At 36.3% G+C, this 27,955-nt stretch overlaps 2 protein-coding genes and 1 pseudogene across 3 annotated transcripts; 2 read left to right on the top strand and 1 right to left on the bottom strand.

Moving 5' to 3' along the window:
• Positions 1-2,821, top strand: part of LOC127969312 (VPS35 endosomal protein-sorting factor-like) — a 20,737-nt pseudogene extending 17,916 nt beyond the window's left edge.
• Positions 2,822-4,564: 1,743 nt separating this feature from the next.
• get4 (guided entry of tail-anchored proteins factor 4) lies at positions 4,565-18,690 on the bottom strand. Its single transcript, XM_052570313.1, has 9 exons — positions 18,488-18,690; positions 15,976-16,054; positions 15,748-15,829; positions 14,973-15,122; positions 14,733-14,871; positions 9,815-9,955; positions 9,081-9,156; positions 8,706-8,778; positions 4,565-5,345 (listed from the first exon to the last, which is right to left on the bottom strand). Exons 1-9 carry the CDS (start codon positions 18,625-18,627, stop codon positions 5,257-5,259), a joined length of 969 nt encoding a protein of 322 aa, XP_052426273.1. The 5' UTR covers positions 18,628-18,690; the 3' UTR covers positions 4,565-5,256.
• Positions 18,691-20,784: 2,094 nt separating this feature from the next.
• Positions 20,785-27,218, top strand: LOC127968898 (ATPase PAAT). 2 transcript variants are annotated; one of them, XM_052570312.1, is made up of 7 exons: positions 20,785-21,047; positions 21,183-21,335; positions 22,036-22,233; positions 22,969-23,041; positions 23,119-23,319; positions 25,246-25,526; positions 26,519-27,218. In XM_052570312.1, exons 2-7 carry the CDS (start codon positions 21,202-21,204, stop codon positions 26,691-26,693), a joined length of 1,062 nt encoding a protein of 353 aa, XP_052426272.1. In that variant the 5' UTR covers positions 20,785-21,047; positions 21,183-21,201; the 3' UTR covers positions 26,694-27,218. The 2 variants fall into 2 exon arrangements, with proteins under 2 accessions (XP_052426272.1, XP_052426271.1); XM_052570311.1 differs by having other exon boundaries at positions 20,788-21,065.
• The last annotated feature ends 737 nt before the right edge of the window (positions 27,219-27,955 follow it).

Raw genomic sequence — 27,955 nt, 5'->3', positions numbered from 1 at the left:
TGCTCATTTGTTAGTTTTGATTGCTTCTATAAGTATTGTAAAAAAAAAAAAAAATGTCTTTACAGTCATAATTTATCAATTTAATTCATCTATACTGAATAAAAGTATTAATTTCTTTAAAAAAAAAGAACATTTATTCAAACCTTTTGAAAGGTATTGTATTGGGGTTTTCCCAAAAATATTAAGCAACAAAAACTGATTTCAACATCATACAACTAATAATTAGACTTGTTTCTTGGGCACCAAATCAGCCTATTAGAATATTTTCAGAGAGTTCATGTTTGAAATAGCATTAATATTTCAATAAATTTTCAAAATGTTACTGTTTTACTGCATCTTTGATCAAATAAATACAACCTTGATGAACATCAGAGACTCCTTTAGTGACACGGGAAGTTGTGGCCTAATGGGTAGAGAGTTTGATTCTTAACCCTAAGGTTGTGGGTTCGAGTCTCGGGCCGGCAATACCACGACTAAGGTGCCCTTGAGCAAGGGCCCCGAACCCCAAACTGCTCCCTGGGCAGGGCAGCACAGCATAAGTGACTGCTCCGGCTGTGTGTCTGCACTTTGGATGGGTTCAATGCAGAGCACGAATATTGAGTATGGGACACCATACTTGGCTGTATGTCACTTCACTTCTTTCCAAAGAGCTTAAAGATTCCCAGCTTTCAGATGTATGTGTACAAAACTGAACTCATATCAGTGCAAAGAGCAGTCATGATCAGCCAAGACTGGTGTAATGGATTTGATATGAACTGTGAAAACTTGATTTTAATTTCTGTGTCTATTTCTCAGCGGATGCATTCCTGAAGGCAGCAGTCAGTCTTTTGCCAGAAGTCCCACGAACCATCATCATTGAGGGTAAACTGCGATCATCTGAGCCCTTCTTCCTCGACTTTATTAACAACTTCTTCTCCACACTGCTCGTAGTGCCAGTAATACATGCCTAAATATTTGCAGGAGTGTTTCGCTTTACCATTACTAGCAGCAATGAGCCAAGAAAGCTATCTTTACAACATTCCTAATGGTACCTCAGTGAATAAATGCACACATATTCTCTAATAAACACACCAGCTTAATGTCTTTTTGACTCTAAGTCTAAATGCAAGCATGTTTGTTCCTGTTGCAGTGGATTCCAATGAACCCATTTATGGAGGAGACCCCAAGTTCATTGCAGAGATCAAACAGTTGTGTGAGACTCTGATTGGTCAGGTTCTGGATTATTTAAAGGGGCTAGGCTGAGATGAGGTGAGATACTTTGTCTCTAATGGCGCTTTTCCACTGCGTGGTTCAACTCGGTTTAGCTTGGCATGGCTCAGTATAGTACGCCATGGCTCGGTTTGCATTTCCACTGCAGTTTAGTATCGCTTTAGAGTGGGAGGGATTATTCACATGTCGTTATAGTTCACCCCCTATGGCCTAGTCCTGGTTTAAGCTAAGCCCCATCTGTGAAACAGGGCCCTAGTGTTTGCCGATTAATCAGCACTGATAGTTTATCGGTTATCAGTAAAAATCCGAGGCAAAAGTTGCTGAACGTTTTAGTTTTTTTCTTTAATTCATCTTTGTTCTTTGTGCCCAGAGTTTGCAAACCCACAGTCTGGGTTCTACATTGGAAGTTTTGGTTCACAGTAGAAAAGTGTCCACGGAAAGTGGCTCTCTCTATGTTTGGCTGTCTGTTGGCTCATGGTGAAATATGCAAAAACAAACTCAATCAGCTGGCTGTCAACCTATGGAACCGGAGTCACAAACACGGCATTTGTGACACGCACACATCAGTTAGTCATATGCACAATAACATTAGCACTCAGTGGCAAATACAATGCCCTGACCTCTCTCTCCTCCTCTCCAGGTTCGGACTCTGGAGTACATCAAACATCAGGCGCTGCAGGCAGAAATGAGCCATCTCTCTGACATGACAGCACGTCTCTCTCTGCAGTCCAGAGCCTGATAAACTGATGGAGGCTTTCCAGTCAGAATCCCTGAGATGGTTTGACATTCAACCATTTCAAGTGTTCTTCAAATGATTACTGAAACTAACCTGTAAGGTCCTATTGGCTCAAACTTCTACAGTCTAGTCCCAAATCTAGTCATGATATATTAATATTTCTAAATATTATTTGATTGTCTATAATGTCAGTTTCACTTGTTTTTGTGCAGTGTGTGTACCTAACCAGGTATTATGTAATAAAATGCTTTAAATCATGACATCTTGTGGATTTCGTTCGAGGACAAAAAAATTTCTATGACTCTGTACTGCATATAGGAAAAACATTGCCGTGATTTGTCTTGATAGAAGCTGCTTAAGCTCCATCTGCTCAGTAGGTCTTGCTGTATGTATCACATTGTTATTTTAGTATCATTGAATATTACGATTTTTAATATTTTGAATTAAAGGGCTAGTTCTGTCATAATTTACTCACCTTCAAATTGTTCTGAATCTCAATCGAGTATCTTTCTTCTGTTGAACATAAAAGCTAAAAAAGAAATTGCAGAAAAAATATGACAAAGGAAAAGAAAGTTCAACACTCTTCAGCAATAAACCATGAATGTTATGTTTAGCTAGTCATTTTTGCTGATTCGTATAGTTGAAATGGATCATGGAAGGTCAACAGCAAAGGTCTGCACTTACTCCCGATTTCTTTCAACATGAGGACAGGAGGAATATCAGTCAATAAATAGGAATCAGTAAACTCATTTGTGAAGATACTTAGATATTACACAGATATTTTCATGCAAATTATTTCATTATTTTATTATTCACCTGAAAAAATGACATTCGATTACGGAACTTGTGCTACTTGTAATGCATTATCCCCAACCAGTGTTGTGGAAAGTTACTTTTAAAAGTTATGCATTACAATATTGTAAGTATTTACATTACTTTTTAAATTTGAGCAGGGCTTGATTGTTTTCAATATAAGAAGTTCTTTTATAGCGAATGTAAGAGCCCTTTCACACCAAAAAGTGCCATAAATAAATCTCAGACTGAAGGAAAGGTAAATTCAGGACTGTACAGTAAAACGCGGGAGGAGAAGGTGGTTAAACACGCTTAAGAAATTAAAAAAAAAAAACAATGAAGCACAATTGTTAGTTTATCTAAAGTCACTTTTGCTTAATCATCAAAAGGTCAGCAGCAAAGACACTGGTTAATAAAATGTGATTATATACATTTGTGTTAACATTTAATTATTGGAGGTTTGCTTCATATTCTGAGTTTGCATTTTTTTTGCGAGTGAGATTAACTAATGCACATCCACATTTAGTCTAGAACTACATGTTCACACAGCACACACAACGCCTCTATACCTCTTGATTTCTTCCAATATGGGACCAGGAGACTTGTTAGTCAATAAATGGGAAAACAAAGTAACTGGCGTTACATTTTTGCAAAATTAACAAGATATGTTCTTGTAAATTAAAAAAGAAATGCGTTACTTTACTAGCTACTTGGAAAAGTTATTATGTAACTCAGATTCCTTGTAATGCGTTACCCTAAAGGCTGGTTCACACGGCAGGATAATTAGGCCGATTTTAGCCCCGATTCACCCCTTCCGACAATCTTAGGATGCTCCGATTATCGTAAAATAATCTGATCAAATATTCCTGCCGTGTGTGGTGTGTTAAGACTGCTCTCCTCTGCTCGGAAGAATGTCGGGATCGCTCCGATCTCAAATCGGGGATATCCAACATGTTGGATTTATTTGGCCCGATTTCTTCTCGTGTGTGGTGTCCCCCGAGGACAAACAATCACGCAGCCTGTGGACTGTGGCGTGTAGCCAATCAGAAAGCGAGGTGACGAGGCGGTGAGGAAGTAACGTACCGGGAAACAAAATCAAAACAGCCAGCGTATATAATATAACAAATACAAATAAAGTCGATGGGCATAACTACATCCACAACTGCAGTCCACCAGAGTACATGGAAACGAATATATGAACGTTTATTTCAACGGTTATTAATCTGTGTAGTACGCAACAACATTTCTATGAGATAAAACAACAACTTATCTCCATATTATGATATAGCAAGTATAGTCCATGCTCGCGTTGTCTCCACCTCTTTGACCATCGCCTTTTCTTGTTTTTCTTACGTTTTTTTTTCCGTTAAAAACAAAGCACAAACTATGGCAACTGCATCCTCTTCGTCCGCCATGATTATTTACTCTAAAGTCACGTTTGATCTCGAGGGATTTTGCGAGATTTCCTGTCTGACCTGGGAATGCTCGGGAGTCAAATCGGTTTGTGTGATGTGTTGATATTGCCGTGTGGCTGCACACCACACACTGAACGACCAAAACTGTTAGACCCGTGATTTTTTAATCGCTGTGTGTGGGGTCTCTCAGGTTTGGAAAAATCGGCCGACAATTTTAAAATCGTCCCGTGTGAACCAGCCTTAACACATATTAACTATTACGTGTTAGCCTCACAACAGTTTTCCAAAACAATGTCCAAATAGCTATTTGTTTGACATTAACCAATACCGCTGTATAACCCCCCAAAAAGCTGTAATTAGAAGCACTTGTAACTTCACGTTAAGATCTACAGTAATGAAGACAAACAGGACATTTCTATGTTACATCCATGTTCTATTGTTTTATTACGTTCAATCACTCCTCAGCAGACAATGAAGCGGCCCCCCTAGTGACCGAGACATTTATAACGGCACATTCACACGAACATGCATTCATCCACCCGCTCGCACATATTTGTGAGATCTGTGCTTTTCTCGTTCTCGCACACACAATGTAACTGAAGTGGTGAAAATGTCCCATCAAGGATACCGTAATATCCCTAGCTGTGTAGACATACACAAAACCAAGCCTTGTTTTGAGCTATCATACTGTAGAATTTGTCAAAGTATATTAGAATGGATTATAAATTAAGAGCAATTTAACTACTATTATTAATACATTGAGCAACCACCACCCTCAGTGGCAGGACAGGAAAGTCCCTCTCACAAACGAGGGTCCCTGACACCAATAGCTCAGCAGAACTACAAATGAAGGGGAAATCACAATTACATCTGAAGTGCGTCTGTTTCTGCTCTTTTACGAATATTTGTTTAACAGTCCGGGAAGTTTGATATTGTTGCACCTTCATTCTTTAAAAACTATACACAGAACAAAGTCCAACAATAACAGGAAAGAGTTAGTTATTGAAAAAGAGCGCCCAAACGGATGTTTGATTGGTCATTGTTCACATCAGTGAATGGTTTGGTATGGGGCTGGTTTATGATGTTATGATCAGTCCAGATGCTTCAGTCCAGCTCTATGGGGCTGCTGTCCTCTTGAGCTTCCTCACCCTCTTCCTCCTCACCTGAGCCCATTAGACTATTCAATAGGTTTCCTATTACAAAGAAATCAAATCAGAATCTTTTTTTTTTTTTTTTTACTCTTCACAACATAAAATTTGAATAAAATGTGCTGTGTATTATGCTGAACAAAAACACAAGTACAGGAAAATTCGAAACAGGAAAACCTCGTAATTAAAACAAGAAAGAAAACTGACTTTTTAATCTCACTATTCAGAATTTTTTTGCAATTCAAAGAAAAAAAGATAAAAAGTTTATTGTGAGAGAAGTCGAACGTACATATTTATGCAGTTGAGATTATAAAGTATGCTATATATACACTACATCCCCCTTCATCAGTACGCTTTGTATGTGAATAAAGTTGGACATAAATAATTACACACGCTGCAATAATATAGATTTGCTATATCATACATAGTACATGACTATACTGTATGTAGGCAGATAAAGTAGGATTTACTGTATAATTTAATATACCGCTGAACAACCATATAGCTTACTTTTTTCAATGATGTAACAATCAAGCAGTATCCCATATCATTTGCTATACAGTACATACATTACTAAGTTTGGATATACGTATAGTAGTTTTATTATTCATTGTTAATAATTAATTCAATTAATTCGGAGATAATGAGAGATATGAAACCTAGGGCTGGGTAAAAAAATCGATTTTTCGATTAATCGTTTTTTAAAATGTGGTCGATTCAAAATCGATTCTCAAAGGCCATGAATCGATTTTTTTCCATATTTATTTTCGCAGACATTGAACGTAAGATTAGCGTTAATCTAATTACAAATCTTCTCCACTAGATGTCACCCTCTTATGTGCCTTGTGCGATGTTACCAACGAACTTATCATTCATTCATTCAGTTTAAAGCAGTGGTTCCGTCACGAATTCAAATGCGGCTCACCATATGCTGAACACATTTTCTGCAATGTGTGTCAGGTCATGCTCCCGTTCGCGTCTTACAGACTGCATCTTAAAGCCTCTTATACTTTCTGCGTCCACATGTCCGCTATGCAGGCTTGATGTAAACATCGCCATCGGAGAGTGTGTACAGAGTCTGAGCAGACAACCGCACGGACAGGTGCGCGTGGTCAGTTGTCTTCAAAAGCACAATTGCACATGTTCAGGCAGTATGAAGAAGCCCATTGCCAATCAAACCAATCGGGCCAGGCTCGGGCTTGTGCAGTAAATGATCGGTCGGTAGGGGTGTCACGATTTCGGTTTTAAATCGAAATCGATCGAAATTAAGTCACAGTCTCAAACTTCGAATTAAAAAATGGAATCGGCGATGCTGCCACGCCCCCATGTTGTATGACGGCAAATCAATGACAAAAATAACCGAGCATACAACTGATGCTGGCGCGCGCGCTATATGGCTTCCGCGAGAGGAAAACTGAATCGGATGCGAAGAAACGGGAGCCTGCGAGCTCATTTCAAACTCTCGCGCGCGCGTGACATGTACTCTGCGCGCAATACAAGCCCTCGCGCGCGCATGCTCATTCCCCACATCCTCGCGCTCTATCATCTCACCTGAGGTGAGTTACCTCTGCTCGCGCGAACAATTTTATTTTTATCTCAAATGTCATTGGTTATTCCCCTTTTCCTAAAGTCAGTATTCGACGCCTGTTAGAAAATGATTAATAATTCACTTGACTTGACCCATGACTTGATCAGTGGACCAGATACATGTGAGCAATCATTTCTTTTGCTTGTTTAATTTATTTTTGTCTTTAATGTAATTTAATGCATTGTTTATAGAGTAGATCGTTTGTAGATACTTGATTAACTGGAATTCTTCTGATTGCTAGTGATTGCAGTCTTGTAATAAGAGATACACATATTTTACAGACTGTAATGATGCACACACCCACACACACACACACACACACACATACATACATACATATATATAAATCAAAATCTAAATGAATGACAGTGAAGTGTTTAACAAGCGTTTTATCTTTAATCTTTTAAATAGATACATCATAATATCTTTTGTGAAGAAGACTGCACTTACAAAAGAGAAACTGGATGGCAGTTTATTTTAAGTTTTCAATTGACTAAAGATATAAGTTATTGTTACATTATGTTGTTAATAAAAGTTTTAAATTTGACAATGTAGTGTGGTACATTGCAAAAAAGGTCAGATATTATATTGCATAAAAGTCTAGTTTGAAAAATGACAATCTGTGCTTTAAAAAGAATAAATGTAAAAATCGAGAATCGAATCGAACCGTGAGCTTAGAATCGAAAATGCAATCGAATAGAGGATTTGGAGAATAGTGACACCCCTATTGGTCGGTCATGTAATGTGTTTCGATTAGCGCGAGAAAGATGCGAAAATGTATGCTGAGTAGTTGAAACTGAGGCTTGCTTCTGACGATTACGCTTTGGTAGCACCAGCAACTAAAGCAAAGTCTGAGGTTTGGAAAAGTTTTGACCTTGTTTATAATGAGGATAATGAGTGAATAATGACGCCCCATCAGTGAGCGCAGGAGCGCGCTGAAGACATCTACAGTGGATTCAATCATTTTCCTCCACAAAAACACTTAGGCCTTACCTAATCTTGGTGAGTAAATGTTTTTCAAATAATAACTAAATATTATTTGAGTCTTAAGTGCATAATGTAGACAGAGTAGGCTATATAAGCTAATGTTGGCATTATTATTTTATTATGTCAGCTGCTATAGCGAAGAAAATCCGGCAGAGCCTTAATCTTAATTCATTTCGTTATTGCCAAATACCCATCTTAATTTATAATTTATCTTAATTAAATTTTTTAAGAAAGACTTGTTTTTATTGGTGCGTTGGCCTATTCATATGCTAAATGAGCCTATACCTAGGGCTATTATTTATAGAGTGCTGAGATGTTACGATGTTACAGAGGACTTATTTTATTTCTTTGTTCAAACTTCCAAGTGGCCTATTAAGTTAGTCATGTATAAATTATGTTAAACCATGTATAAATGACTCATTCCTGACAAAAGGCAAAAGAGCTGTGTGCTGCATACATTTGAATAATGTCCGGTTGTAAATGGGTTCGGGCTTTTAAAAAGCAGTCAATCAAAATGTACGTGTCGGGCTCGGGACATGTCGGGCTTAACTTTTAAGGCCCGATTACAGCTCTAATAGAAAATCGAATCGAAAATCAAAATCAAATCGATTTGAGAGCTTGTGAATCGAAATCGAATCGAACTGGAACATCTGAATCGATACCCAGCCCTAATGAAACCTGTGGTGTTTTGTTCAATTTTGAACAATTTGTTGTAACACCAAGCCTTGGTGATGTGCATCACTGACTGTCATTCATTGTCATTAACTGCTTTAGCATATAACATCATGAATCATGACCAGTAGTCACACAGAGGTAGCGGTGTTTCTTACCTAGCAAACCACCATATGATGATGACTGTTTAGGTGGCACTCCAAAAAACAGTTGTCCTATTCTATCCAGATACTGAGGTCAAGAGAAGGACATATTGCATGTTATACACAAAGTCCAAAAGTCTTATCTCATGCCAAATCCATGCCACATTATAACAGTGAAGGTCAATCTCTCTGAATGATGCCTGCAACCTTTAACATGTTTTACTGTGTGTACATTAGCTTAGCATCAACCAAACTATTTTGTAACCTACCGTGCAGACACTGATGTAGAAAGCTTATTAGGTCAAAAGTGGAACCCTTTTATCTCTAAGTACTGAGAAAGAAAAAAGGAAGTTTGTGATGCGTTAAAGAGCATTACTATTACTAACTCACCTCATTGTACATAGGGTCTCTCTTCAGTGATGGCTGATACTGCTCGCATAACACTGTGAAGACCGTCAACTTCCCACTGGAAATAAACCACAATCATTCAGAGGTTATGTTAACTGTTTTGTTTCATCATTTGCATAATACTGATGGATGATTCAAAATGTCAGATAAAGTTAGTCAGTCTAGCACATATGTCTTCAACTCTAGTCCTAGAGGAACAGTGTCTGGAAGACTTTAGAAACACTCCAGTTTAACCCATGTGTCTAGTAATTTACAAGCAATTCTAAACATCTTTAAGAGTTTGATCACATATGCTTTTTTTCCTCACATTACAAAAGAAAAAGCCAAGAACCTGCAACACAGCTCTTAGTAAGACTAAAATAACTCCGTCACATGGATATCAAAACGGCACTATTCTTACTCCTGCATAAAAATAGAGCAGCAGACCAGAAAATGTGCACTCAGACTGTCCAAGTGATTATTTGTAGAATTTTGTCTTAGAATTTTAGCAAATAGAGCAGGGGTTCTCAACTCTAGGTCCATTCCTAATGAAACATCTAAACAAGCTAATCAAGGTCTTTAGGATTACTAGAAAGTTACAGGCAGATCATTTCGATCAAGGTTTGAACAAGAAAGTGGACCTTGAGAGACAGAATTATCAAAAAACAGAATTATCTATAATAGACAGAAAGGTCTGATGCTAAGATGCAGAGCATGAATAGAGGACAGTATCTCACCCGTCCACAGCCAGCAGGAGGAACCACAGGAAGTTCAGCAGAGGCTGCACATATGGAGGACCCTTCTCTATAGACGGGTGCTTCTGTGTGTATGTGGTGAACACCACCAGTGCGCTTGTCTTATTTTTTAGACAAAGGAACCTGCAGTCAAAAAGAGATACTGAAATGTATACAAATCATAAAAATAAGCATTCAACAAATTTACTGAATGTGACAATATTAGTTTAAATCACTGCTTTAACCGATTTTTATAAAAGCAGGAGTAGAGTAAAAAAGTTCATTAATCATAAAAAGCAGTCTATACGACTTCTGCACTATTTTACAATTCTTCTGAATGCTATTTCTATGATAGATTGTGTGAAACAGATCCAAACTTAAGTTGTTTCCTTTCATTTTCAGTTCACTTAAAATTGTATCAGTAGCTTAGGCTACATTTACACAACAACGATGTAGTAAAAAAAAAAAAATAAATTACACAACATTTTCAAAATGATTCACATTTACACATATCCGCGAAAACGGCCAATGCTGTATTACATAAGCCTGGCCAGTAGTTGGCGCTGTCACCTTGTAAGTAAACAGTACCATTTTCATTGTTTCTTTCCCGCTTTGATATTAAACAATACATGGTACAGCAGGCACCAGCACCTTTGTGCATGCAATTGAAGAGCATGCACTCCGAGCACAGTACTGCGCTCGTCTGGTTGCTGAAGTAAAGTTGGAGTGCGCTTCTGAAATGTCTTTCATGTGATGCTGTCATAAAGACGTTCTGTTTAAATAAACAATGGTTCTAATCACCAAAATGAAAATAAAAAAATAGTGAGTGTGAGCAGCAGTTGTGAGTGGGGTGGCCAACTGTAGCACTGCCCCTGCATCACCAGCGTACTTTTTTTTTTTACCCGTTAAACTGGAAAAAAATGCACTGCATGTGTTAACACGCTAATTTTTACACCACTAGTCTATACCCAAATACTTCCACAAAGTGTGTAAATGCTGCTCTCTCCCTTTTGGAAATGAGCAGAGTTTGTGTTCTGAATTTTCTCAATGACTGTGTGATGTGTAACAACTAGCAATACTCTGCTGCTCAATTGAATGCAGTCTTTGGGGTTAAAAGTCAATATGTAGGAACCCAGCCAGCACATTTCCCTTTTAGTCAGAGTTAAACAACCTGACTATTCAAGCACATTATAGTGGAGAACTGAGACAATAGAAGCTTTCACACCAGATAGTTATAGGAACTAGCCACCAGGGCTAAAATGTTCCCTAGGACCATTTTCTTGGTTAGATTTGAACCGACAATAGGACCTGACATAAGCCTGCCAACAGTGATGACATTTAAGCGCAGAAAAAAACCTCCTATACAGTGGAGAACAACATATGAAGTATCATTAACTGTGAAACAAGCAGTGCATATATTTATTTAAATAAATCTTTAAGTCTTGGTCTGAAATGTTGCAGGAAGCGTGGTGTGTCTGCTATGCATTTTTTACTCTTAGATTTATCTTTGAGAATTTGACGTTTTGTATTGATATGATATCTCTGAATTGGCTATGTATTTGGCATAATACATATTTATCTGACTGATAATAAATTATTACATTTAATTTTATTCTTGTTTAGTCCGTAATTATTGACTCCAGTAGATTACATGTATCCTTGTTATTGCATTCCCTGTGTCAGGTTAATAACGGTCTAAAATTCAGTTGAGATGGAGCATAGGGCACACCAACTGTAACTTTCGAGATCCAGCTAACACTTGGTATTAGTTCAAGTGTACTTAGATTGTAAGGGCTTATAGGGAGCTTCAGTTTAGGTCAACTGGATGTTGTTCAAACAACCTAAATAGGGTGAGCCTAACCGCTGTTTACTGTAATATTATTCTAGCTAAGTGTACATGGAGAAACCATGGCATGACCATAACAAAACTACTATCAGGAAAAGTAATGTTGGTCGGCTTATCTACAGTAGTGGTCGTGACCTCTGACTAGAAATAATGTTCCTTTAAGTATGTACAAATCTATAGGAATTAAATTAAAGTACTTTTAGAATGAGCAAGCATAGAAGCGGCCTTCTAAAATATTAGTAAATTTCCTCTGTCTAATAACCGAGACTGACAAGAATGTGACCGTAAAGTATGCTAACGGCCAAAGCCAAAATATATTTGAGCACCCGAATGAACGAGCACAAAAATATAAAAGAATAAATTGAATAATCAGATTTTTAGATAAATTATCATATGAATGATCTATAATAATTGGCATTCTAACCCAAATGCAAGGTCATAATAAAATGGAGTCAGATTTGCATTTAACCTAAATTTAATAATTTTCACGCTGAAAAGACCGAACATGTAAGAAACCTTCAGCCACCATTGGAAACCTTCCTTGAGCCAATTGTGTGGACCTTGCAAACGTAAATTACATCACTTGTAGTTCTTATTATGCGGGGTTAGAACCTCCCCCAAATCCATTCCTAGAACCAAACGAGTTCCCAATTCCTGTGGTGCAAACACGCCAAAAGTGGAAACTTCCACCATAAGGAGCTATAAAATGCCAACACTGCAAAACCTCCTAATACTCAAGTTTTTGATGAAATGGGGAGCATTCTTATTCTCAAGATTTTTTTCAGAAAGCTGGGGCTGATGGCAGCAGTGTCAACTTTAATACCACTAGGGGTACTACTAGGGGTGCTCCGATCACGATCGGCCGATCGTTATGCGCATCTCGTCAGTAAAGCCGGTTTGCTGCGCAAATCCACGTTCATTTTCAGCGTTTATTTGCGCATCTTCTCAGTTAACAACGGCTCTGTGTAGTAACAGCTGCTCTATGTGAAATCATGCACATGAGGGAATTTACCGCTGATTAGAGAACCGGCTTTACTGACGAGATGCGCATTAACGATCCGCCGATCCTGATCGGCGCATCCCTGAGGTAGCGGTTTGGCACTATAGGGTACATGTGTTACTACACATGTACCCTATAGTGCCAAACCGCTACCTCAGCGCTCTGGCACCATGGACAGTGCACAGGGTTTATCAAAAAGACATGGAAATGTTCCAGATTTCAAAATGAAAGAAAACCTTACAGATGTGTCCAAGCACAGGTTCAGGCGTGTAGTGCAATGGCAGACCAGATTTCGTCCTCAGGACTTATGTAAAGAAAGCATGGCACATAAATTGAAATGAAAGCACTTCCTTTAAATACAGCACTACTACTAAAGCTCTGGCTTTAGTGAAGCAAGTAGTTAATATGCAGGTGCTTTAGGTTCCCTCAGCCTGTTTGGGGTTTTAAGCCAGGTGACTTTAGAGTCAATTTTAGCTCTGTACTTCAACAGTGTGTGATTAGACACTGTTCCCCAGAGAGTCAGTTATTGATGCAATGTCAAGTGATTGAAAGGGAACATCTCAGGTTGCGTAACCTCATTTTTCACAAGATGAGTGAATGAGACATTGCGTACAACCTTCTTATGTGCTATGCCTCTTTGCCTTCAGTGAAAAGATTCTGAGAAATTGGTGAACAGCATTATATAACTACTATATATATATATATATATATATATATATATATATATATATATATAGATAGATATAGATAGATAGATAGATAGAAAAAATAACTATATCGATATATATATCGCTATCGTGATATAATATTTTTTATATATTGTGATATATGATTTCAGTATTGTATAGACAGGTGCCTTAATTCAAAAGGGTGCTAGAGGACAAGTGAGCGTGATCATCCCTTCCTCTTAACCATTAGTTTTAAGAGTGAAATAAGAGGGAAATAAACATGAATTCCACATGTAATCACTTAATCAGATTTTCAACTGCAGAAAGACATCAAAAAAACAGCTTGTAAACAAAACGTCATGCAGCATTTCATTTACCTCAGGCAAGTGTCCACAGCTCATTAGTTCGCTAGAGAAATTAAGTCTAGAGAAGAGCATTTCACAAAATATTAGACTACTCATCATATTTTATCTTACCTGTTAGTGATGTCTAAATTATTTAATGTATGTTTAAATAAATCTGTTATGAAAGTCAGCCATTGTGTACATGAATATATTTAAACAACAAATAAAAAATGTATAATTTAGAAGTTAATTTAAAAGCTGCATTGTGTGCAATTTAAATGTTTGCATAGAATTTTTTTTAATTTTTTTAAGTTGAGTGTTGATTATTATATTTAAAAATAAATAGTAATTAAATTTAAGTTTGGGCTCTGTTAATTGTAATCTTATAGTAATGTAAAAGGGATCTAAAAGAGATAGTTTAGAGCATACGTTATGTTAAAGAAAGAACAGTTTGTTCAATTAACCACTTTTAAATTAAAAAAATAAAAAAATAAACAATTTTGTGTTTAGTTTACACAGACATATGGAACCGAACATTGACGTCAAAATCTAGGTACGTACTGAACCGTCATGTTTGTGTACCATTACAGCCCTAGCCAAGCAGCGACATCATTTCTCTGCTGTAGCTCTCAAGCATGATGGCGTTCAGCAGGTCACATCAGGTTTGACCTTAATAATGACTAGCTGTATGTGCAATCTCACAACATCAAACCTGAAACATCAGATGTTACATCTGAACATAACTGAACAACAATAACCAAGATTCTCTGGGAACTTAAAACTGGGTCTGTTCCTCACACAAAGCTATCATGTAGATTTGGAAGACATGAAATACAATTCATAAGCGTTTTTTTTGTTTTTTTTTTTTTTCTTCACTTTAAATCAATTTGTAGCTAGACAGCCTCAGTCCCGATTCAATTCTGTACACTGTATAGCAGAGTGGCCTACAAATTATTTTTCTTATATTCCTGCTTTTGTATTTTGCAGTAGAGCCAGTCAAACCAGTCTGAAACTACATTTTGGTTCAAAAATAATAATAGAATTTCCAAACCCCAGAACTCACTGTAAAACGGCCTGTGCTACAAACATGTCCACCTCTCCGTGAAAACCTCGCGCTGATGAATACTCCACCAACATCTGTGCACAGCCTTCTCCATCAGATGAGTGTAGGAAATGATAGCGTGATTCACTGTAGTTTTGCTCTAAATGCAAAAAAAAAAAACATATAACGTGGGTTAACCATTCTCGAAACTGTTGACTGTTCCTCTAGAATTTATTGAATGATTATTAATGTCTGTTTTACCTTTCCACAATGTGAGCGCCAGCAGCTGGTGTAGTTTGGGGTGGCCCAACTTCCCCGAGCCTCCTGATGACCACTTGATCGCTCTGGAGACAAACGCCACTCGCTCTGGTGAATTTGGGTCCATCAGGCTGAAGAGTTTAGCCAAATGCTCTAGAACAAACACAGAGAATGTGATTACACAATTAAAAGCCTATCATGTATTTGCTGCAGATTGTAGGTATTTGTTTATTGAGTTTATTGAGTTTATTGACTGTATGAGGTTTACCAATAGTCAATATTATGCAGATTTGAATGTACTTCTCATTTTGCCATTAAAATTTCCCATAGACTTTTATTAATTCAACTATTCCTTGTTTCACGATGTGGCTAAATGAGTGTTAAGACAGAAGTGAACATCAGTAGCAAAATTTCTGACAAAAAGTTTTGAAATATATGATTATACCATGATTATTTTAAACCACTATTACATTAAACATTTTCTATCTAACTTGCGGTTTGTTGAAAGGATGGTTCCACTGACTGACCAAAACACACACACACACACACAAACACAGCTTTTCAACAAATTTGAAGAAGCAGTACATTTAAACTCAATATTGGCTACCAATATTCACACACTTGTATTAGATTAAAAATAAATAAACCTTCTGAATATTCGGACAATTCTGTTCTAACTATAGATAAAGCTAAATATAACCAAACCTCTAATTGTTTGCCAAATTAATAAAAACCACCAGCACAACAGCCTTAATAATATAATGCTCAATAAACTCACCTAGTGTCTCATCCTCTACTTCGGCCCCAGATTTCTCCAGGGACTCTAGTACCAGCATGGACAGATCTGCAGCACTGTTTTGCTGTTTAGAAAATGGCACATTAGTGCAGAGGGGGGAAAAAAGTGAACTAATTGTGAACCAGTAACAACTGACCTTTACAGGAATGTCACGACATGATAAATTACAGTTTCTGACTGACCTAATATTGATAAAAGAGGAACACATACCTGATTATAACTAAAGAAGAGCAATGCTCCATTGTACATCAACTCTCTGGCCTCTGCGTGCTTCTCTTGTGACATGTACCTGCACCCAAAGCAACATGGCATAATACAAATAAATAAATCAATGTACATGATGATTAAAAAAAGATGTAATTAAAAAATATATCAAGTTTAATACACGCATCAAGTTCTTCAAAATATATTAAAGGGGGGTGAAATGCTATTTCATGCATACTGAGTTTTTTACACTGTTAAAGAGTTGGATTCCCATGCTAAACATGGACAAAGTTTCAAAAATTAAGTTGTACGTTTGAAGGAGTATTTCTGTTCCAAAAATACTCCTTCCGGTTTGTCACAAGTTTCGGAAAGTTTTTTTTCCGAGTATGGCTCTGTGTGACGTTAGATGGAGCGGAATTTCCTTATATGGGTCCTAAGGGCACGTCTGCCGGAAGAGCACGCGCTCCCGTATAGCAGAGCACTGACAGCACAACAGACTTCACTGATCAGAGCGAGAGCGTCGCGAAATGTCACAAAAGAAGTGTGTTTTTGGTTGCCAGGGCAAGACAACCCTGCACAGATCACCAAAAGAGAAACAGCATTAAGGGACCAGTGGATGGAGTTTATTTTTACAGAGCATCAACGGAGTTGTGCAAGTGTTTGTGCCCTGCATTTCGAAGATGCTTGTTTTACAAACAAGGCCCAGTTTGACGACGGATTTGCGTATCGTTTATTTCTTAAGGATGATACAATCCCAACGAAAAAGGGTCACAATCGTGTGTTGGAACCGCAGGCGGAGAGTAAAACTGCTTCAAATATCTCTGCCTTCTTGTTAGTGCGTCCCCTCTCATGCCGAGACCCGGGTTCGAGCCCCGCTCGGAGCGAGTCGTTGCTGCTGCTGCTCTCGTTCAGTTTCAGCCTCGGGATCTGATTCTGAATCATAAATATACGCTGAATCTGACTGTTATCCATGGTTTGTTCTGGTTGGTTTTTTCCTCACGGTGTCACAGGTTCCTAACGCTCTCAACGCAAAAGCCTACTCGCGCTCATGATTCTTTAGCTCCGCCCACACGTCGGTCGTGTTTTCCGGGAAAAATCGGTACAGACTATCTTTCTCTTATGAATATAATAAAACTAAAGACTTTTTGGAGTTATGAAGGATGCAGTACTACTCTATAGGTACTCAAGATTAACAGGATATTGAGTGAAAACGAGCATTTCACCCCCCCTTTAATTGTAAAATGCAAAAACATTTTCTTTGAAAAACATGAAACATGTGACTGTGCACATTGTAACTTTTCATATATATATATTTTTTTAATTTTTTTTACAAATACAGTGAATTTTCAGAAAGTTCCATCCCACAACAATTTACAGCCTGAACTAACCTTGCCTTTAAAGGCCACATTATCTGATTTGAGTTTGACACACAGTCATGTGGCTCCTTTCTGCATGTTTCATCATGTAGTTTGCACCTTGTGACTTACCAAATATTAATAAGCAGTTGAGTCTGTTAAGCCTACTTTTTTTCCCCTATGACAAAACATTACATTTGACTACTAAAATTTTTATTTTCTATTAATATGGCTCTTTTTTCCCCAATATGGTGTCAGTACATGTAGAGTGCATTGCTCTGATATTTACTTGCAGTCTTATGTGTGCAATATTTGACATTGCGTCCCCTTGGAATTATATGGTTCTATCTGACATTTTTGTCAAAATTGAGTTATTCACATATTCTTATTCTGTGTCAATGTATTTACATTATGTGACAGATTTTTTAATTTATTGTTTAAAAAACAATAAGGTTCTAACTACACAGTCGAATGGAGCAAAAACTTTAAAGCTCAATATCTCAAAACTACTCGGAATGCAGATAAAACCTTGTAATTCAAAGGGACGACTGGTGAAGTTGCTCGTCTCTGCATAATAAGTAAAAGACGTCTGGCCATCAAATACAAACTCATGTCTATAAATGCCATCTTAAACGCTGCCGGTGTATGTTGAAATCATGATGACCCAAAAGCCTATGAAACTATGATGCTCAAAATGATGCCTAGGTAGGCAGCTGACTAGACAACAGGTCAACAAAAGTAAGAATGAATGGTAGGTGTGGTTAACGAAATCATTTTTGTTGTCTCTATCACATTTTTCTAAATTCATCGGAGGATTTTAGAAAGACTGTAAACTTAAAGGTGAAATTTCACAATTCTTCCACTGTCGCATTAAATACTATTGTTTTTTTAGGTTGGTATTATTATATTACAATATAACTGACATTCAAATTAATTATCAACCTTGCTCTTCAGGTTAGCATGTAGCTACATAGCTCACGCTGATATTATGAAATAAATGACGTTGAGAATAGCCAATCAGAGATAAGATCCAACTCAAAGGGCGGGTGAGGAGGAGTAGTTGGCCAATAAGCACAACCGAGAAACGTGCTCGGTTGACAACAAGAAAGATCTGGAAGTGACGGGGCCCCGTCCAGTCATTACTACTTCTCGATAAATCTCACCTGAAGAATAACGTCCGGTACATCTGATGGGCTTCATAATAATCTCCTCTCTCCACACTGGCTCTCAGTTTGCCCTCTACTCGCTGTACTCCTCCGCGGTTCCTCGCGCTGGAGCTCTTCAGAGACTCCTGCTCCGACATGACTGCTCCGACCAACCGAACGTGATTACTGAACCTTCCGACTCGCCGTACAATTATCTATATGCCATCCACAGACGGACAGCTAGATACTTCTTATATTTATTCCCTCGTTTTAATTATCGCAGATAAAAACAGTATGTAAAATAGTTTTGACACGATGGAGAGAAATACAAAATTATAAAGGTGGTGAAATATGGCTGAAATGTACAGTACTATTTTCAATGATATATGAGCTACAGCAATTAATCAGTTAATCAATCAATAAATCAGTCAATAATAAGTTAACAAGTATAACCAGGTAGACAGTGCAGCATAAATGTAATATAAAAAATATGTAAAGGAACTTTAAATTAATGCAATTTCTCATACATGAGGTATGAAAGCAAGACCAGTGCAATAGATTAAGAGTTTAAATATAGAACAGACTTTATTATTTAAATTTTGACATTTATTGTACATATAAAATAGAGATTTTGTGGGTAAAGTTGCAAATTGAGCAACTTGGATCAAACTAATTGTATTAAAAGAGCTAACCTAACTAACAGAAAACATGTTTCTTTAAAATAAAAAAATAAAAAAATTGAATCTTTATTCTGAGAGTTACTAAATAGGCAAAATGTTTTGAACTCAGGATTACAGTCCAGCTTAATCTAAAGAAATGAATTCTTTCCCCAAAGACAATCAATATGTTTTCAGAGGTCATACTGTCATCACTTACAGTAGTAAAAGAAAATGATAAATTTCCGATCAGTTAAAACAGCATTGGACCTTCATCTCTAGAAAAGGTGAAAATTCAGAGCAACCAGAGCAAGTTTGCTGAAGAAAAGTGGGTCAAGAATACAATACAACAAGCAACAACTGTGCAAAATCACACCTTCTTCATACTGGTACTTGGGGCTCTCTGGATGGGATTGTTCATAGAACTCCTGGCCTTTGTCTGTGAGGTTGAGAAGCAGATCAGTCGAGTCATGATAATGTTTATGGCAGTTAACGAAAAGACAGAAAGGGTTTTTTGTTTTTCTTCACATTTTCTGAAGTAAATGGTGTTTGCCAGTGCAAGGGTGCTGTTATGTGGTTGCTTAAGTGTTCTAATTGGTTGTAGGCATGTTGCTATATATCTGCTAGGATTTTCCGAGTGGTTTGTTGCATTGAGTTTTTGATGATTTATATGGCTAGAAATGTCTCGCCATTAAATGCTTAAGACTCACTTTATATTGTGTCTATATAACTGCAATTCTTTAATTACTATGTACTAACATTGAAATGTATGATTTGACAAAATGTACTGTACGTAACGTTACATTGTACTTATATTTAAAAATATTTTAAAAAATCATGTCTGCCACAAATTAAAACTAAATAATTAATTAAAGTGACATTGGCCTAATAAAGGATTGCAACTGATAGTATTGGGGATAGCCTTAACTTTAAACCATTGTAAAATATTAGCTTCTGATACTTTTACTTTTCTCATCCCTTAAAATAATCTCCTCCAATAGAAAATCTTTAAAACCTCCAATCCTATAGAAAAATTTAAATAAGTTGTAACTTTTATGATTGTAAAATGATTGTATGACTATATCATTTATTTATTTAGTTTTTACTTATTTAATTATCTTTAAGTTTTTTTTTTTTTTTTTTACTGTACCCACCTGTTCTTGTGCTTGTTTTAATGTTCATGTGTATCTTTCTAAAAAGGAAAAAAGGGGGCACTCAGAGCCGCATTCATGAAGGCTGTTAGGCACAAATGTAATATTTTTTTATTAATCTTTCCAATCTTTATTATTATTATTGTCATTATTATTATTATTATTATTAAAAGGGTAAACAAGATTTTAAAAAAAAAAACAGATAAACCTTCCATATATAGTTATACCTCTTTCGTCTTACAAAACACAACAACAACAACAAACGTTAAATTACATTAAATAATTAATTTTAACTTGCCAACTTTATTGTTGTCTGGACAAAAATATGTTTATTAACATATTTGTGTTTTTATGCAAGAGCTTCAGAGGCAGTGATACTTGTCTTATGTTTAAACTAGTTTATTTTTTATTTATTCATTTTTTTAAACTAGTTTATTTTTATTTTATTTTATTTATTTTTTCTCTTTGGCTTTCAAACGTGTAAATAAGATGTGTAAATATTAATCGTTAGTATTTTACTCAGGCGCATGCATGGGCGTCACTGTGGGTCCTGGAGCAGCTGTCGTCGCTGTTATTCAGCATGTGATATTGTTGATGTGAATGGACGTTGTTAGATTGAGTTATGTTTGTATAAAGACTATAGTATTGCTTTTATTAAACAATTGACAGTGCTATCTATTAGCCAATGGAGTATTTTTGTTTTGAACTTTACAGCTAATATGTAATTTAACTTCTCATACCGCAAATTTAAGGAGCGACAAAAGTGAAATGGTTATATTTTAGTGTACGGTAAGTTATATAATGTAAATTACCCTAACTGTGTTATAGCAAACTGTTTATCCAACGCACATTGCGGCTGAAGTGTGAATGTTTTTGTGTGTGTGTGACTGTATGTGTGTCTGGCAGTAAATTATACTATATCAGGATGTCCTCGAGTGAAGATGCAGTGATCTCTGCACGTAGTTCATGGCTGTGCTCATCACAGAAACAGCTGTCTGATGTTCTCACTACAACACAAGACAACAGTCCAAGCGATGAATGCAGGTTTAAACATGACAGGTGAGTCCGTTTTAATTGATGCTGGTGTCTACAAAGCCAACCTAATAAGGTATTTAAAAAAACGTAATACAAAAAGGATATAGTTCACCCAAAAACTGCTTAAAACGTACTCCATCCTGTGGCTTCTTTGGACCAGATGTAGAGAAATTTAGCATTACATCACTTGCTCATCATTAGATCCTCTGCAGTGAATGGGTACCGTCAGGTGAGCGTCCAGACAGCTGATAAAAACATCAGAAAAATCCACACGACTCCAGTCCATCAATTAATATCTTGTGATCTATTAGTGACCAAGCGATGTAATACTAAATATTAAAGAAACAAACATTTCGATGTCGGGATGTCAGGTAAATATTCTTTAAACTTACATTTTTGGGTGTGCCTTACCTTTAATATGCTATTGATTCATGCAATTTCACACACACACACACACACACACACACACACACACACACACGTGTATATGTATGTATTTTTGTGTATATGTGAAATTTCATGAATCAATAGCATATTAAAGGAAAAGCACACTTAAACTTACATTTTTGGAAATGTATAGAGAGAGAGAGAGAGAGAGAAATTGCATGAATCTTAATTAAGTAACATTTTGAATAATAATCTTAATTAAGCCACCTTAAAATCTGAATGTAAAGTATCGAGAGACATTTTATTCATATATTTGCACATGCATTTTTATTCACAGGTGTGACCCTGTCTGTCTGGAGAGAGTTGAGGAGGGCTTGCCATGTGTTGTCACGCTTCTGTGCACACCTAACTCTGCATCTGTGATCAGCAGTCTTCAGGTCGTCAGTGAAGCCCGCACTATTGAAGTGTACTCACTGTCTGGAGAATACTGCGGCACCTGCCGCGGAGAGCAAGTTCAAAAATCACACAATGATGGGTGTTTATTTATTTTGTTCTTTACACTTACTTCAAGGGAGATAATATTGGTTAAATTCAAGAGTTAAACAATATAAAAAAACTTTTATATAACAATATAAAAGTTTAACATACAAAATAATAATCACAGAATTTATATTATTTTACTCAATTTATTTTTATTCTGCATAACCTTAACCTTTTATGTTGACACTGTTGACAACGTCTCTCAAATGCTGACTACCTTTTTTCGTAATACCGTAAATATGCAAAGTAATATATCTAAGGTTTCATATTATCTAAATCCCTAATTTCATTTTGTTACTAATATTGATTATAATTGTAACAAGGTGTTTTAAAAAAAAAAAAAAAATTATATGCACAAAATGAATTATTAAAATTTGTTTAATAACCTTTTAATCCCCAAAAATACAAATAACATCACTGAATTGCTGATCGTATTCAGGCAAAAAAAAAAAAAAAAAGTAAATAAAAAAATAAATAGATTATTTTAATCCCTTTTAAACTAAGTGATTGCTGATAAAAACATTTGACATTTTTATGAGTTATATATCACTTTTTATATAATGTGGATTCATTTGTAGCTTTGAAAAGGCAAAATAAAAATGTATTATTACTTAATAATCAATAGATTATTATACATTTTTGAATCAGTAAAAGTATTATTTTACAATATTATAGACTATTTATGATGACTCTTGCTGATTCTTCTGTTGATTTCTTTGTTTTTGGTCAGTTCTGAAGATAAGAGGCGTTTCTACAGGAATCATCTGGTGCTGGAGATCCCTGTTGCATCCTGTGAGGTGAAGGTAAGGAAAGCTGGAAGTAATATCCAGGCTCTTATCACAAACACACAAACTGATCTCTGTGTGGTGTCTCCGTACAGCTGCTCTCTCTCGGTGGCCGCTCATCTGTGGCTATCACCCATATGGCTGTGGGACTGGAGATGCTCAAGGACAGACAAATTGGGCCGAGTATAGACCCAGGCATTGACCTTCAGCGTGTGCAGACCATGATGGAGGAGATGGGCACCACCCTTTCACCAGGAGCGCAGAACCTCATGGAACTTGTGCAGTGCCAGCAAAAGGTCTGGATCCAGCTTCTTATTATAGCAGAATCACCACTGCTTTAGGCTTTTCAATGTGTTATTATATCTCCAGTGTAGAATTTCTTGTTTCCGTAAGCAGTCAGTAGCAACACACTAACATTCAGAACACTTTCGCTAACTCATAGCAGCACACAATCATTGTGGTGATCAGTTTTGCATGGGCAAGTTCCATTCCCACTCACATTTTTGTATAAATTTATTAGATTCAGCAGATTTGGCCCTTGTGGCAGATATCATTTCTTGTAGGCGTTTCTTGTAACAGTATGTCAGTGTTTTTTTCCCCACAGCTCGTATAGAATAGCTTTAACTATGTGATATTTGAGGGCTTTCTTTTTTGTCTTGTATATTTAGGTTTTTTTTATTCATTATAACATGTTTTGTGTGTGTGTGTATGTGTGTGTTTCGATGTTATTGTGGTTTATATAATTACAATATGGACATCATGGTTGCCTTTAGCCGTAGACCACATCTTCATCGTACATTACCACTGTACACTACCAGTCAAGTTATGAATAATTAAGATTTTGTGTTTTGTTTTGTATTTTTTTCCTTATGCTCACGAAGTCTGCATTTTTATTTATTTGTTTGTTTGTCATTTGATGACAAGTACAGTAAAAAAACGCAATGTTGTCAGATATCATTGCACTTTAAAATAACAATTTAAAAAGCTTTTTTTTTAATGTCATTTATTCTTGTAAAATTTCTGCAACCATTCTTTTAGTTTTAAGTGTCACATGATCCTTCAGAAATCATTCTAATATGCTGATTTGGTGCTTAATTATTATCAATTATCGGTACTCCATAAATTTTTTTTTTTTCTTTTTTTTTTCAGAATTCGTTGATAATTAGAAAGTTAAAAAGAAGAGTGTTTTAATAAAAGTAATTATATATTTAAAAATTTCCAAATGTTCATTTTACCATTTAATTGTAATAATCCAGTGAGATTTTTGTGCTCCACACGGAGATCTGATCTCATCATCATCAGTCTGACTGGAATAACATTAAGAAACAGAACAAACTGAATGGTAATATATATATATAGTGTATGTGTGTGTGTGTGTATATATATATATATATATATATATATATATATATATATATATATATATAGTACAGACCAAAAGTTTGGACACACCTTCTCATTCAAAGAGTCTTTATTTTATATTTCTTTATTTTCATGACTATGAAAACTGTAGATTCACACTGAAGGCATCAAAACTATGAATTAACACATGTGGAATTATATATGGAATTATATACATAACAAAAAAGTGTGAAACAACTGAAAATATGTCATATTCTAGGTTCTTCAAGGTAGCCATCTTTTGCTTTGATTACTGCTTTGCACACTCTTGGCATTCTCTTGATGAGCTTCAAGAGGTAGTCACCTGAAATGCTCTTCCAACAGTCTTGAAGGAGTTCCCCGAGAGATGCTTAGAGAGACCCTTTTGCCTTCTGTCTGCGGTCCAGCTCACCCCTAAACCATCTCGATTGGGTTCAGGTCCGGTGACTGTGGAGGCCAGGTCATCTGACGCAGCACCCCATCACTCTCCTTCTTGCTCAAATAGCCCTTGATGCCTTCAGTGTGACTCTGCAATTTTTATAGTCATGAAAATAAAGAAAACTCTTTGAATGAGAAGGTGTGTCCAAACTTTTGGTCTGTACTATATATATATATATATATATATATATATATATATATATATATATATATATATATATATATATGTATACATGTACATTTGTTTTGCAAATTGTAATTATTATTATTCATATATTTTTTCACATAACCTCGCATTACATGTTCACTCTTAAAGTGAGATTTTTTGACAATAGTTTATTTGGAGGAAAAGCACAAAGCTTCCTTACAAATGAACAATCATTCTTTGTGTGTGTTGTGTCCAGAATAAATCAGACATGCTCAATGGATTCATTCCTCTGCTCATGGGAGGACGGGCTTTGAGTTGTTTGCCAAGAGGAGGTGGGGATTCTAGTTCTGCAGTAGCAGAGTCAGGCCTTGGGCAGCTTCTGAACCAGACCCCCGGAGCCATGTCTGCCATGCTGAGCTCTGAAACGGGCACGGTCAAGACAGACCTGCTTCCAGTGCTGCAGAGCGTATGCGGTCAGGTCACACAGCTCCGACTGGAAGAAGCCACATCTCCAGAGAGGAAGAAGAATGGAGAACGGTAAGTGTGAGTCATGTGTGGTTTTTTCATAAACAGAAATTCAGTTACAATGGTGGTAGAAGCCACATAAGATTGGTTGTGGAAACCAGCTCATCGTGATAACAGTGAAAGTACTATGAATAATGAATTATAATACTGATAAAAACATGATGTTTTTAATACTTTTTGGGCTGCTAAAGATGAAACATTAGTTAATCATAACATTGAAATATGCCCTCAAGACTTTTTGATCCTGCATTGGTTTATTTCTTAAGGGGGAACACAAAGTACTACGTACTATAAGTACTGTGTTGTATACAGTGAGAATCCATGACTTGTACATGATATATTCCAAATTTATGAAGCTTTATGATAGATTTGTATGATGAACAGACAGGTTCTTTTTCACTGAAAAAGTTTAACCCCAGTGAAGCTCTGCAGTTTCATTCATTTCAAATATGATGAGATGTTTGGCCCATCATATACAAACATTGCAGGTCATGTTTCGATGTTTCATGTGTGAATCAAATGTGAGAGTGAATGAGATTGAAAATCTGTTCTACAATGATATAATATGATCTCATAAAAAAAATGTCTGTTCTTGGCAATTCGTTTGACACGGAACAGAAGAAATAGTTGAATCAAGTTATTTTTGTTTCTTTGCGCACAAAAAATATTCTCATAGCTACATTACATTACGGTTGAACCACTGATGTCACATGGGCTACTTTAACTTACTTTCTTAAACTACTTACTTTAACTACTGTCCTTAACCACATTTCTGGGCCTTGAATGTGGTAGTTCCCTTGCTGTCTATGCAGAGTCAGAAAGCTCTCGGATTTCATCAAAAATATATTTATTTGTGTTCATAGTTGAGCAAGGGTCTCAAGGGCTTGGAACAAAATGAGAGCGAGTAATTAATGACAGAATTTACATTTCTGGGTGTACTATCCCTTGAATGTGTCCTTTATTTTGTCCACTAATTGTATATACTTTTTTTTTTTGTATTACAGGGAGGGTCATGTTTGTTGTGCAGGGTTTGAGAAAATTCTGGAGACTGTTGTAGGGAAACGAATGGATGAGATGGAGAGAAGATTAAAGGAACATCTGGACCTGCGTCTGGACGCTCTTCAGCAGAGACTGGAGATCACACTTCAGCAGGCATTCTCTCAGAAACAACAGCAGTAAACAACATCCTCCAAAACACAATACTAACCTGAACACTTTTAGCAAGATCTCCGTCCTGAGCTTTAATGACCACTGTATTATTCTGTAAAGGAACATTTCATTCATGTCAACTATCCCTTCACAACAAAAACGGTTGTAACATTTTTCTTTTGCCTGCAGTCTCTAAAGCTTTGTGTGGAAATGGTTTATGGTTTAATAGCAATTGCTGCTCTTCATGTGCACATCCCAAAGAGACTGTACTTATTTGGTTCATGTGGTTAACAGCTTGATGAGGCGATTATCTAATGCAAGTGCACAAACAGTATCAGGTGATTTTCACAAATCACAGCTACTTGAAGATCTAAATAACACTGTTTATACTATATGTAATAATTTTATCTAAACGATACTACAAACATTGGTTGCACTGACAGACTGTAAATTGCCTTTGTGTAGATCATGTTCATGTGTTTATACTGTTCATATTGGAGAACTAAGAACAACAAAAAGAAAGAAAACGATATTAAAAATGTTTATACTAAAGAATATTATGTATCCGACAAACGTTTGTACTGTTTTTATCTCAAATCAAACTTTACATTGCATTGCATGATTTATTTAAATACTCTTTGAATAAATTTACTGTCGGAAGGAGAACATTTCTGCAAATACATATGCAACCGGGTCAGAATTTCAGAAATTATGAGATAAAAAAAAGGTTCATGGATACAATACATTTATTAATTTGTGTTAATGTTAGTTAATAAGACAACCGTTCAGTGTTGTTCATGTTTTTGTCGCTGTTACATGATTAGGTGTTGTCTGACTAGGGGCGAGACGTGGGCTGATGATGTCATTGTTTCAGAAAATCTATGGATCCACTGTCCACACAAAAACATTAATTAAACCCTAAGTTCCCACCAGTAAAAGGGTGATGTTTACCATGTTATAATTCAAATAGCATATTTTTGTACAGACTAATTACAATTAGCTTCATATTTTTCCTTCTAAACCCTCAAGTACACTTGCTTCATAGATGGTTTGTATGGTGTTACTACAAAAATATTTTGCATATTGAGGACAAATTAAACTTTTGGTAATTTGCACATGAACTTTTGAACCCAGAACTTAACGCGACAGGTCTGTAAACTTCCACTCTGCCTAAGGTGGTCCTTCTGGCATCTCTCATTAACCTCATCTTTTCTGAGTAGTGCATGGTTGTCTCAAATCCTGCATTGCGGAAAACCACGTCTACCTTTTTTAAAACCATCTCATGCATCCTA

Source organism: Carassius gibelio, chromosome B12, assembly GCF_023724105.1.
Source record: "Carassius gibelio isolate Cgi1373 ecotype wild population from Czech Republic chromosome B12, carGib1.2-hapl.c, whole genome shotgun sequence".
In the NCBI taxonomy this organism is placed as follows: domain Eukaryota; kingdom Metazoa; phylum Chordata; class Actinopteri; order Cypriniformes; family Cyprinidae; genus Carassius; species Carassius gibelio.
The sequence above is the reverse complement of the archived record's forward strand: the minus strand, read 5'-3'. Positions and strand labels throughout refer to the sequence as shown.

Excerpts from the sequence above, each read along its gene's own strand:
- get4 (XM_052570313.1), bottom strand. The coding sequence starts at position 18,627 with ATGTCGGAGCAGGAGTCTCTGAAGAGCTCCAGCGCGAGGAACCGCGGA. Across the intron at positions 14,872-14,972 it reads GGCGCTCACATTGTGGAAAG|AGCAAAACTACAGTGAATCA; the intron begins GTAAAACAGACA and ends TTTTGCATTTAG. Across the intron at positions 8,779-9,080 it reads GAGACCCTATGTACAATGAG|TATCTGGATAGAATAGGACA; the intron begins GTGAGTTAGTAA and ends TCTTGACCTCAG.
- LOC127968898 (XM_052570312.1), top strand. The coding sequence starts at position 21,202 with ATGTCCTCGAGTGAAGATGCAGTGATCTCTGCACGTAGTTCATGGCTG. Across the intron at positions 21,336-22,035 it reads TGCAGGTTTAAACATGACAG|GTGTGACCCTGTCTGTCTGG; the intron begins GTGAGTCCGTTT and ends TTTTATTCACAG. Across the intron at positions 23,042-23,118 it reads TTGCATCCTGTGAGGTGAAG|CTGCTCTCTCTCGGTGGCCG; the intron begins GTAAGGAAAGCT and ends GTCTCCGTACAG.